Source organism: Melitaea cinxia, chromosome 19, assembly GCF_905220565.1.
Source record: "Melitaea cinxia chromosome 19, ilMelCinx1.1, whole genome shotgun sequence".
Classification (NCBI taxonomy): domain Eukaryota; kingdom Metazoa; phylum Arthropoda; class Insecta; order Lepidoptera; family Nymphalidae; genus Melitaea; species Melitaea cinxia.
The window spans coordinates 6,436,506-6,449,998 of NC_059412.1; the positions used below are offsets into that span (position 1 = coordinate 6,436,506).

At 34.3% G+C, this 13,493-nt stretch overlaps 1 protein-coding gene across 1 annotated transcript in view; it reads right to left on the minus strand.

The window, feature by feature from the left end:
• LOC123662688 (AF4/FMR2 family member 1) overlaps positions 1–13,493 on the minus strand; it is a 130,488-nt gene that overhangs the window by 15,087 nt on the left and 101,908 nt on the right. Inside the window, exons 9-10 of the mRNA XM_045597491.1 lie at positions 13,410–13,452; positions 12,709–12,783 (exon numbers count right to left, since the gene is read on the minus strand). Coding sequence (XP_045453447.1) covers positions 12,709–12,783; positions 13,410–13,452 — 118 coding nt within the window. The remainder of the gene's footprint in view (positions 1–12,708; positions 12,784–13,409; positions 13,453–13,493) is intronic.

The window sequence follows — 13,493 nt, forward strand, 5'->3', positions numbered from 1 at the left end:
GTGGTCTTCACGATAACTACAAACGTCTAAAATGATTGAGGGACCTTCAAAGAGGTTTGTAGTGAAAAGACTTTCGTTTGTAGTTGAATAAAACTTAGAGAAAATTGAAGTTAAAGTCGCGGTAGTACGAAAATTTCAACTTCGACTGATTCAGTGCGAGCCATTAACTATTCGTGGTCTTCAGGATAACTACAAACGTCTAAAATGATTGAGGGACCTCCAAAGAGGTTTGTAGTGAAAAGACTTTCGTTTGTAGTTGAATAAAACTTAGAGAAAATTGAAATTAAAGCCGCGGTAGTACGAAAATTTCAACTTCGACTGATTCAGTGCGAGCCATTAACTATTCGTGGTCTTCACGATAACTACAAACGTCTAAAATGATCGAGGGATCTCTATGGAGGTTTGTAGTGAAAAGACTTTCGTTTGTAGTTGAATAAAACTAACAGAAAATTTAAGTGAGACCCGCGGGAGTACGAAAATTTCGACTTCGACTGATTCGGTGCGAGCCATTAACTATTCGTGGTCTTCACGATAACTACAAACGTCTAAAATGATTGAGGGATCTCTATGGAGGTTTGTAGTGAAAAGACTTTCGTTTGTAGTTGAATAAAACTAACAGAAAATTTAAGTGAGACCCGCGGGAGTACGAAAATTTCGACTTCGACTGATTCGGTTCGAGCCATTAACTATTCGTGGTCTTCACGATAACTACAAACGTCTAAAATGATTGAGGGACCTCCAAAGAGGTTTGTAATGAAAAGACTTTCGTTTGTAGTTGAATAAAACTTACAGAAAATTGAAGTTAAAGCCGCGGAAGTACGAAAATATCGATTTCTGCATATTCCGTGTGAGCCACTACATATGGATGGTCTTTACGGTTACTACGAACGTCTTAAATGATTAAAGAACCTCCAAAGAGGTTTGTAGTGACAAGACTTTCGTTTGTAGTTGAATAAAACTTACAGAAAATTTAAGTGAGACCCGCGGGAGTACAAAAATTTCGACTTCGACTGATTCGGTGCGAGCCAGTTACCGATGGATGGTCTTCACAATTACTACAAACATCTAAAATGATTTAGGGACCTCTATGGAGGTTTGTAGTGAAAAGACTTTCGTTTGTAGTTGAATAAAACTTACAGAAAATTGAAGTTAAAGCCGCGAAAGTACGTCAATCTCGTCTTCGACTAATTCGGTGCGAGCCAATTACCGATGGATGTTATTTACAATTACTAAAAACGTCTAAAATGATTTAGGCACCTCTATTGAGGTTAGTAGTGAAAAAATGTTTTTTTGTAGTTGAATAAAACTTACAGAAAATTGAAGTTAAAGCCGCAAAAGTACGAAAATTTTGACTTCGACTGATTCGATGCGAGCCACTTACCGCTGGATGTTGTTAACGATTACTACAAACGTCTAAAATGATTCATGGACATCTGTGGAGGTTTGTTGTTAGAAAATTTTCGTTTTTAGCTGAATAAAACTTAAAGAAAATAGAACCAGAAGCCGCGGAAGTACGAAAGTAACCACACAGCATATAATATATATTATCACTTAATGATTTAGGTATATGCTTATAAAATATGCTGTTCAGCGCGACAACGTAATCCGAAACTTATAAGTACGTTACGATAAATTAAAAATATATATTTGAAACTGTATAATAGTATTTTAATACTAAAGTGAATTCTTTTTTAAAGACAAAACTTGATTTTCATCGCGACAATTTTTTCGAAATTGTATGTTCGTACTTTAGTCAGTATCTATATATTGATACGTGAAGTAAAAACTTTGTAACCTTTTAACGAAAATTGCTCGAACAGAGGAGTTTTAAATTACGCATACGAATAGTTTATATAGGGAAAGAGTGCAGAATAAAATATTTTTTTAATTATGTATAAAAATACATATAATCAATAAAAAAAACACACTACCATGTGTTTGACACACACACGCCTATATACTTTTTTATTATAGAAGTATAGTTTTTGGCAACAAAACCTTAATAATGCTCAAACTTATATAATAAAATAACTTAAATCAGTTATGGTCGAATTTTGACCTTTGGGCGACCAGTAGTTAAGGTAAATTTTTAAACAGCACTTATAGTGTACATGAGATTGGATAGGATTACATTAAAACCATAATTTATCCATTGTATTTCTTCTACTAAAATCTTGGTTTGAATTTAAAGTTAAGGCAATTGTATCAGCATTGCACCCGTGCGAAGCCGGGGCGGATCGCTAGTAAACGCATATAACAAAAATACATGTCAGAACACGATCAAATTTACGTAGAAGAACATGACAAGCACCAGCTTTCGATTTAAAAAAGAATCTTAAAAATCGATACATCCAGTATAAAGTTATCGAGGTATCCTACGTAGGTAGTATAAAACAAAGTCACTTCCCCTTGTCTGTATACTTAGATCTTTAAAACTACACAACGGATTTTGATGCGGTTTTCTTTAGTAAATAGAGTGATTCCAGAGGAAGGTTTATGTGTATGCAGTAGAGGAACACTGATAGTTTTTGAAGTTTCTAATGTGACGTCGTAAATAAACACTTTTTTTGCGCATATCTATACATCTCAATCTATAAAAATAAATAAAATTGGAGTGTCTGTTTGTAATATTAAAATAACCGCTTTTAATAAAATTCATATGTATGTATACACGGTACATATACGAAAATAACATTTTTTATAATTTTTGCCTGTCTGTCTGTTTTTCCGGCTAATCGCTGAAACGGCTGGACCTATATTGACGGGACTTTCATTGGCAGATAGCTGATGTAATAAGGAGTAACTTAGGCTACTTGTGTTTTAGTAATTTATTTATTTTATAACTCTGCAAACTGAACAATAACTTTTTTGTTAAATTCCACGCGGACAAAGTCGCGGGCACAGCTAGTATTATGTATTACGCTTCAGCCTGTAATATCCCGCTACTGGGCATAGGCCTCTTTCCCCATGTAGGAGAAGGATCAGAGATCTGGGTGTTTGTGCCGTATTATGTATTGTATTTATTTTATTTTACACTTTTTATATATCTAAATTATTTTATATATATTTTTTATATTTTATATTTAGTATCAGCATTGCACCAGTGCGGAGCCAGGGCGGTTCGCTAGTGACACAAAGTATATACAGACGAACTTAAAACCTCCTGTTACTACTAAGAAGTACCTACGAAACTAGAACCTTTTATTTACTCGCTTCAGCCTGTAATATCCCACTACTGGGCATAGGCCTCTTTCCCCATGTAGGAGAAGGATCAGAGCTTAATCCACCACGCTGCTCCAATGCGGGTTGGCGGATACTGAACCTTTTATTTAATTGTTTTAAAACATGGCCACTTACAATGCGGTAATTCTTAAGCGATTATCAATTAATGTACGTTAGTTTCTATATCATTTACATTTTGTCATTCTTTTACATCACTAAATTTAAACGAATATCTACGGAATTATTGCCGAATGAAAAAAAATACGCGTAAAAATATAATCAGTCAGCGGCTTCACATCAAAGACGAGACTCGATGCAATCACTCCCCGCGCCGCTCGGCTCCCGGCTCACAGCCGCTAAATAATATACCTACTACTCGTGCAAAGCCGAGTTAAGCCGCTAGTAAAACGCCACAGTTATGATATTTCTCGATTCGTATATTACGCAGTTATGTATTTCCCTAATATTTCAAAATCGCATTCTAAATTTATGGAGAAATGGAATCAGTCGAAGTTGAAATTTTCATACTACCGCGTCTTTAACTTCAATTTTCTCTAAGTTTTATTCAACTACAAACGAAAGTCTTTTCACTACAAACCTCTTTGGAGGTCCCTCAATCATTTTTGACGTTTGTAGTTATCGTGAAGACCACGAATAGTTAATGGCTCGCACCGAATCAGTCGAAGTCGAAATTTTTGTACTCCCGCGGGTCTCACTTAAATTTTCTGTAAGTTTTATTCAACTACAAACGAAAGTCTTTTCACTACAAACCTCCATAGAGATCCCTCAATCATTTTAGACGTTTGTAGTTATCGTGAAGACCACGAATAGTTAATAGCTCGCACTGAATCAGTCGAAGTTGAAATTTTCGTACTACCGCGGCTTTAATTTCAATTTTCTCTAAGTTTTATTCAACTACAAACGAAAGTCTTTTCACTACAAACCTTTTTGGAGGTCCCTCAATCATTTTTGACGTTTGTAGTTATCGTGAAGACCACGAATAGTTAATGGCTCGCACCGAATCAGTCGAAGTCGAAATTTTTGTACTCCCGCGGGTCTCACTTAAATTTTCTGTAAGTTTTATTCAACTACAAACGAAAGTCTTGTCACTACAAACCTCTTTGGAGGTCCCTCAATCATTTAAGACGTTCGTAGTAACCGTAAAGACCATCCATATGTAGTGGCTCACACGGAATATGCAGAAATCGATATTTTCGTACTTCCGCGGCTTCTGGTTCTATTTTCTTTAAGTTTTATTCAGCTACAAACGAAATTCTTTTCATTACAAACCTCCTTGGAGGTCCCTCAATCATTTTAGACGTTTGTAGTTATCGTGAAGACCACGAATAGTTAATGGCTCGCACCGAATCAGTCGAAGTCGAAATTTTCGTACTCCCGCGGGTCTCACTTAAATTTTCTGTAAGTTTTATTCAACTACAAACGAAAGTCTTTTCACTACAAACCTCCATAGAGATCCCTCAATCATTTTAGACGTTTGTAGTTATCGTGAAGACCACGAATAGTTAATGGCTCGCACTGAATCAGTCGAAGTTGAAATTTTCGTACTACCGCGGCTTTAATTTCAATTTTCTCTAAGTTTTATTCAACTACAAACGAAAGTCTTTTTACTACAAACCTCTTTGGAGGTCCCTCAATCATTTTAGACGTTTGTAGTTATCGTGAAGACCACGAATAGTTAATGGCTCGCACCGAATCAGTCGAAGTCGAAATTTTCGTACTCCCGCGGGTCTCACTTAAATTTTCTGTAAGTTTTATTCAACTACAAACGAAAGTCTTGTCACTACAAACCCTTTTTGGAGGTCCCTCAATCGTTTTAGACGTTTGTAGTTATCGTGAAGACCACGAATAGTTAATGGCTCGCACCGAATCAGTCGAAGTCGAAATTTTCGTACTCCCGCGGGTCTCACTTAAATTTTCTGTTAGTTTTATTCAACTACAAACGAAAGTCTTTTCACTACCAACCTCCATAGAGATCCTTCAATCATTTTAGACGTTTGTAGTTATCGTGAAGACCACGAATAGTTAATGGCTCGCACTGAATCAGTCGAAGTTGAAATTTTCGTACTACCGCGGCTTTAACTTCAATTTTCTCTAAGTTTTATTCAACTACAAACGAAAGTCTTTTCACTACAAACCTCCATAGAGATCCCTCAATCATTTTAGACGTTTGTAGTTATCGTGAAGACCACGAATAGTTAATGGCTCGCACCGAATCAGTCGAAGTCGAAATTTTCGTACTCCCGCGGGTCTCACTTAAATTTTCTGTTAGTTTTATTCAACTACAAACGAAAGTCTTTTCACTACAAACCTCCATAGAGATCCCTCAATCATTTTAGACGTTTGTAGTTATCGTGAAGACCACGAATAGTTAATGGCTCACACTGAATCAGTCGAAGTTGAAATTTTCGTACTACCGCGGCTTTAACTTCAATTTTCTCTAAGTTTTATTCAACTACAAACGAAAGTCTTTTCACTACAAACCTCTTTGGAGGTCCCTCAATCATTTTAGACGTTTGTAGTTATCGTGAAGACCACGAATAGTTAATAGCTCGCACTGAATCAGTCGAAGTTGAAATTTTCGTACTACCGCGACTTTAACTTCAATTTTCTCTAAGTTTTATTCAACTACAAACGAAAGTCTTTTCACTACAAACCTCTTTGGAGGGCCCCTAAATCATTTATCACGTTTGTAGTAATTGTGAAGATCATCCATCGGTAACAGGCTCGCACCGAATCGTTGAAGATGAAATTTTCGTACTTCCGCGGCTCTCACTTCAATTTCCTTAAACTTTTATTCTACTGCAAACGAAAATTTCTTCACTACAAACCCCTTTGGAAGTTCCTCAATAATTTAAGACGTTTTTAGTAATTGTGAAGACCATCCATCGGTTAATGGCTCGCACTGAATCAGTCGAAGTTGAAATTTTCGTACTACCGCGACTTTAACTTCAATTTTCTCTAAGTTTTATTCAACTACAAACGAAAGTCTTTTCACTACAAACCTCTTTGGAGGTCCCTCAATCATTTTAGACGTTTGTAGTTATCGTGAAGACCACGAATAGTTAATGGCTCGCACCGAATCAGTCGAAGTCGAAATTTTCGTACTCCCGCGGGTCTCACTTAAATTTTCTGTAAGTTTTATTCAACTACAAACGAAAGTCTTGTCACTACAAACCTCTTTGGAGGTCCCTCAATCGTTTTAGACGTTTGTAGTTATCGTGAAGACCACGAATAGTTAATGGCTCGCACCGAATCAGTCGAAGTCGAAATTTTCGTACTCCCGCGGGTCTCACTTAAATTTTCTGTTAGTTTTATTCAACTACAAACGAAAGTCTTTTCACTACAAACCTCCATAGAGATCCCTCAATCATTTTAGACGTTTGTAGTTATCGTGAAGACCACGAATAGTTAATGGCTCGCACCGAATCAGTCGAAGTCGAAATTTTCGTACTCCCGCGGGTCTCACTTAAATTTTCTGTTAGTTTTATTCAACTACAAACGAAAGTCTTTTCACTACAAACCTCCATAGAGATCCCTCAATCATTTTAGATGTTTGTAGTTATCGTGAAGACCACGAATAGTTAATGGCTCACACTGAATCAGTCGAAGTTGAAATTTTCGTACTACCGCGGCTTTAACTTCAATTTTCTCTAAGTTTTATTCAACTACAAACGAAAGTCTTTTCACTACAAACCTCTTTGGAGGTCCCTCAATCATTTTAGACGTTTGTAGTTATCGTGAAGACCACGAATAGTTAATAGCTCGCACTGAATCAGTCGAAGTTGAAATTTTCGTACTACCGCGACTTTAACTTCAATTTTCTCTAAGTTTTATTCAACTACAAACGAAAGTCTTTTCACTACAAACCTCTTTGGAGGGCCCCTAAATCATTTATCACGTTTGTAGTAATTGTGAAGATCATCCATCGGTAACTGGCTCGCACCGAATCGTTGAAGATGAAATTTTCGTACTTCCGCGGCTCTCACTTCAATTTCCTTAAACTTTTATTCTACTGCAAACGAAAATTTCTTCACTACAAACCCCTTTGGAAGTTCCTCAATAATTTAAGACGTTTTTAGTAATTGTGAAGACCATCCATCGGTTACTGGCTCGCACTGAATCACTGTTTTTCTTACTTTCACTGCATCTGATACTGTTATATATTACGAGTATGTCATATTAATTCTATCACAAACTAAAAAACTGATGACTATATATCGCTACGGAAATTATCGTTCAATTAACCTGTAATTGTAATTATTTAAGCTATCTAATTGATTTTATAGAGGTAAAATTCATGACGATAATTATTCGCAATTTATTATTTTTTATATTTTTAATTTTTTTTTTTTCTAGCTTACTAAAAACAAAACAAAATGCACTACAATCATCTACTAACGTTCCTCTATAAGAATCGAAGGAAAAAAAAAATTATTTTAAATGTGGGGGGATGCAATATTTTTTGGTGCCAAAAATTTTTTTTTTGTACAACTACAAAAAAAGTTGTTGTCACTACAATCAACTACTAACCAATATCTATTAAATGAATCCAAAAAAAAAACATTTTTTCCAAAGTCGGGTGCCAAGTTCACACAGCCAATAGCATTTGTTAAATATTGTTGAAGGTTTGTAAAGATGGGGTAAAAATACAACGTAAAATGAAATGAGTTCGGTCGGTTAAGGTTATTCACCTTATAATAAACTATTGATGTATAAAATAAAAGAAAATAAGTTTCATAACAACACAAGTAGAAACAATCAGAGTTAATAGGCGTATCTTGTTACTGTGCACAGCAAGTTCCTGATAGTTATTGAAAATAAATACTACTCGGACACTATAGTACTTACTATTATCACTTTTAATATGTATAAATAAGGTTCAAATTTTACATTACAACTATTCTTATAAGGGTTTTTTTAGCTACTTATTGAAATATGTAAGAACTATAAAATAAGAATCTTATTTTATTACTCTTTACATATATAAAGATTCAATCATTATTAACATTAATATAAAACATTTTAGAACTCTATTTGAATTTGTCTACGCAAAATGCCCGTTTGTATACGTTGCTATTAAGAACTTCAATAAATTACTAAATAATAACATTATATTTTAATTAAGTTTTAAAACAAAGTGTGAAAACCCTACGTACTCCGGAGGACGACATGCGGTATCACCACAGTTATTTATTTGTATACTGTGATTATGTTAAGGTTACAATAAATAATTAACCTCGTTATACTATTTTATTGTCAAGTTTAACAGCATAAACTAGTCTGATCGGTTTTAATAGAACACGGAATAGTTGAAGCGTGGCGACTACAACTGAGTTTGTGAAGTCGGTAAACAAAGGATGGTCAATATGTTATAGTTTAGTTGGACGTAAGGACAACATCAGACTGAAAAGTTATAGTCCTCGACATTTTAGTCGGCTATCGATAATCGTATATCACTTCATCATCATCATCACTTCAGCCTATCGCAGTCCACTGCTGGACATTGGCATCCACAAGTACACGCCAAAATGGCGTGAACTCATGTGTGTTGCCCATAGTCACCACGCTGAGCAGGTGGGTTGGTGACCGCAGGGCTGGCTTTGTCGCACCCGAAGACGCTGCTGCCCGTCGTCGGCCTGTGTATTTCAAAGCCAGCAGTTGGATGGTTATCCCACCATCGGTTGGCTTTTTAAGTTCCAAGTTGGTAGTGGAACTGTGTTATCCTTTAGTCGCCTCTTATGACACCCACGGGAAGATAGGGGGTGGCTATATTCTTAACTGCTGTAACCACACAGCTTATCGTATATAAGTGAACTATATTTTAATCTTATTTTTATTCCACTGATAGATATTATAGACAACGTCTTGGTGCAGCGGTCACAGCACTGGCTGTTGCGCTTACGGGTTCGATCCCCGCAATTTCAAACTTTTGTATTAGCCCTATAGATGTTTGTCGTGGTCTGGGCGTTTGTGTTTGTGTATTGTGTGTGCTTCTGGACTCCGAAACTGATGAATATGAATGATGATTAAACTTGAATAAAAAAAAACTCATCATAATCATGTCACTCTAGCCATAACACCACATTTTGTACCTTTATTTTAATTATTGTTTTAATTTTTTATTTTATTTTTATTAAGTATCAAAAGCATTATAAGTATATATGAGTTATCGACCGATAGAAAACCTAGTTAGTCTGTGGGGTCACTATAACTTTGCTCGTTCTCTTGGTTAAATATTATACTGCTAGATTAAAAAAGTTCCAACATTATTGACCCTAGTTTTATATCTTTTTGCGTAAACCTTACGTTTATGGTACAGTAAACGTTGCGGTAAACGCCGTTGATAGTAAAGTTTTCATGGTATATTTACTAGCGTTATATTTAACTACGTTTTATACGATTGTTTTTTCATGGCCTTTTTATTACATACACAATTATCTATAACTCATTTTAACAAGAGAATTTTATTGTACTTAAAAGAACAAATTATAATAATAATTTCAATAGACGAAATATTTCTGATGATACGAAATTTCAACTAATATTGATCGATTTTTACAATAATCACGAGAGTAGAATAAAAATACCATTAATTTTAGAAGTATTAAATTGAAAAAAAAAAAGAAATGTTAGAAACATTTTAGTTTTAACTTCAGTACTGGTTAAGGCTGCTTTGTTATGTATGCAATTGTGATAATGTAAACGGCGATCGAATTAATAAAATAAGTGTATGTCGGTTTCCCGGTATCACGAGTAAAGCTGATAACGATATCTGTCAATTTAAAACGATGCTATTGCCTTCCTAACTATATGTTTATCGGTGCAGTTAAAATAAAGTAAGCCTCAAAAATCAAGACTGTAATTAACCATACTATAATAGATAGAATGTGAGCAATAAAAATTAATTCTATGAAGAAATAATAATAGGACGAAATGTTTTTTCTTTTTTCTTGTAAATTAACAGTAGTAAATAAGCTTAACTGAGGCATGAAATATCCTGCTCAAAATCTGAAGTAGCCCGACTTTGGGTACTCCGACTTTAAAGAAGATCACAGCTTAATTATACTGCTTTCAAGCAGTGTTGTGTTCCTGTGATGAGTAAGGTGACCAAAGCTCCTAGGGGATTGGGGATAAGTTTGGCGATACTTTTGGTGTTTCTGGCTACGGTAATCGCTTACCATCAAGTGAGCCGTACATTGTTTGCCGACCTAGTAGTATAAAAAAGTAAGTTATTTAAACATGCCAACTTTAAAAATCATACTATTATATCAGAAGTTAATTCCAAGATTAGTCGTGATCCTTCAAGCAACTCTTATTGTTTGAGGCATTAGCCACGCGACAGAAAATCGGTTAGGGGAGGGCAAGAGCTATGTAGCGCTGTGTGTGAGGGTAACTCCCTTTAGCATCAATTTATTATATTGTTTACGACAACTTTATCTTCGGCATTCTAATAACGCAATGCACCTACTAACATGAATTTAAGTACCCGCTGACTACGTGTAGGTTATTTCCCACTGTACCTACTTATATTTTCATAGTATTTATAAAATTGAGTTTCTTCGGATGCCTTGATTTTCCTTTAATAATTTATATACATACATATGCTACCGATACCGATATATATATATATGTGTGTATGCATAATGTTAAACAGGGTAGAAATTTTTGAAGTGTTAGGGTTTCCATATTTCAAATTAGCTTTCAAACTTATTTTTTACTACGTCAGAAGTCTTTTCCACAGCAAATTTAGACATACAAAATTTTTAATAAACACAATTATAAAAATTTTAAAGTAAGCCGATTTGCGTAATGAACTCAAACTACATACCGATGTGTGGAATTTATAAAATGTTGACTTCGATATGAGTTTAAAAGATTACTCAAGAACTTATTGATTCGTTGGGATACTGGATAATACCGACCACGAGTCATTGGTATACGTCCATGATATTACTTTTAATTCAATCATCCCTCATTAGCATCAGTAAAATAGCTCTTATTAATATAGTATTATAGTATTATAATATAATCATACGCTTCAGCTTTTAGCCTGTAATATCCCACGTGGGCATAGACCTCTTTCCCCATATACGAGAAGGATCAGAGCTTAATCCACCACACTGCTCGAATGCCAGTTGACAGATATATTCCCTACTGTGAGTAACGATCGCTATCAGCTGTACATGATATAATATAATAATAATAATAAATAATTTTTCGTATGTCAACACAGATGTAGGCGTGGTACGGTATTAGACCATTTAGACCATCCATATTGAGTATGCAACATTCATGTCAAAACATTATTTATATCTTACTGATATACGCACTTTCTGTGCGAGGTATCGTTATAGTAATTTACATATTTAGTCATTTGACAAAGAACTGAAGTGATATATCTTATAGCCTGTAGCGTACCGAGTTAAAGGTGTGTATTATGTTATTTCGGTCATGGCAGTAAATGAAAGACGAATATTTCGATCACGCTCCCCAGTCCAGTTATGTATATGTCGAGAAAGAAGTAAATAAGTTAACAACTTTCGACGAATTTATTTAATTTTAAAATAATTTAAGCTTACTTCAAAACTGTATAATTTTTCCAAATTTAATGTTTTGTTAAATTATATTAAAATCAAATAAGTAATAATCAATAATATACATAGTGTTGTAAATATAAGTTATACGTTTTCATTTACATTTTAGCAACACACGTTTATAAGAATATTTAGTATCAATCTGAACATCAATCATAACCGTCTTGTTATTGTTTAGTCTTGCATATTTAGTTCTAAGTATTTACATCATTGTATTTTGATGTATTAAGAGGTCGCGTGATCAATTTTCTAAGTACGTGACCCCAAATTACGTATACAAGGACAACATCGACATTGTATTACGGAACTCATTGCGTAGGCCACCGAGCCCTGTACGTACATAATATCGATGTATTGTAACACCACTTGTTGCGTATTAAGATAAAAGTAAGCGCATACTTTATTCAAGGTTGGGCGATAACTAAAAATTAAACATTTATTCTTTACCACAAACTTATTGACGGTTAAATTTAAAATTGTTTTATTGGGATATTAGTTTTATGTAAGATTGATTTCTCTCAGCGCCATTAAGATCAAATCGGAAGAGACTTATTTAAGTGTAATCACAGTTAACAGCTAGTCCTATATATATATATATATATATATATATATATATATATATATAAATAAATGAATGTTTGTCTGTATGTCCTTTATAGAATCGCAAACTATGCGTTTGATCCTGTCATGATCTTCAGCAGTGTTGTGCATGAGTTCACAAAATTTCAGAGTTGGTACGATCAAAAAGAAATTAAAAAAAGCGTAGCAACGTACAAGCTAGTAATATATAATTTAAGAATTTAAAGAATATTATTCTAGATAAGAACACCACAGAGTATAAGTTATTCTAGATAAAAGAAAAAGAACTTACGGTTCTAGCCTGGTAGTGGTCGCTGCAACCTCGTCGTCACTCTCCGACAGACCAAGGTCCTTGTTCACCACGCCACTGTAAACAAGCACGTTGACGATCATCAACTTGTGGTATAAAAATAACTATAAAACTATAACAACAATAAAATAAACAATTTACAATTAAAACTAAAATTTAACTCTTTTGGACAATAATTTCATGGTCGTAGATAGAGAAACGCATCGTAAGGAAATCTGAATGTTTTGAAAAAATTATGATACAGATATATTTGCAAAGCCACAGTAGAACCGCATAGCAGAATAAAATGCTATGTATAGAGGTTTTTACGCAGAAGTTTAACATTAAAAGAGTCTTACGAAACATCACATAAATTATAATGTTATCAGATTTCTCTGTCAAGACAGAGGGTCTAAGGTTCCTGTGTAACTTCCTCTGCCTGAAACTTCCAATTTCTTCGTTAAGATTAGCTTAACCAAAAAATATGAAATTGCTGACACTTCAATGTGATGATAATTTCAATTTGTTAAAAATTATAGTTAATAATCTTAACTAAATGCACTATTGTGTTATTATTATTAACTTAATAAATATTAATTCGTCGCATAAATTCTTTTGCCCTTGTTCGAATCATTTTCTATCGTGATTGTTATAGGCATTATAATATTTTAATTATTAGATATAACGAGATGGTTAGTACTTACGGTGATACAGAACTCCTTGAGTTTGATATCCGGTTGTCTAGGCCTGAAAACAAAGAAAAACAAATGTTAGTTTTTATTAATTAA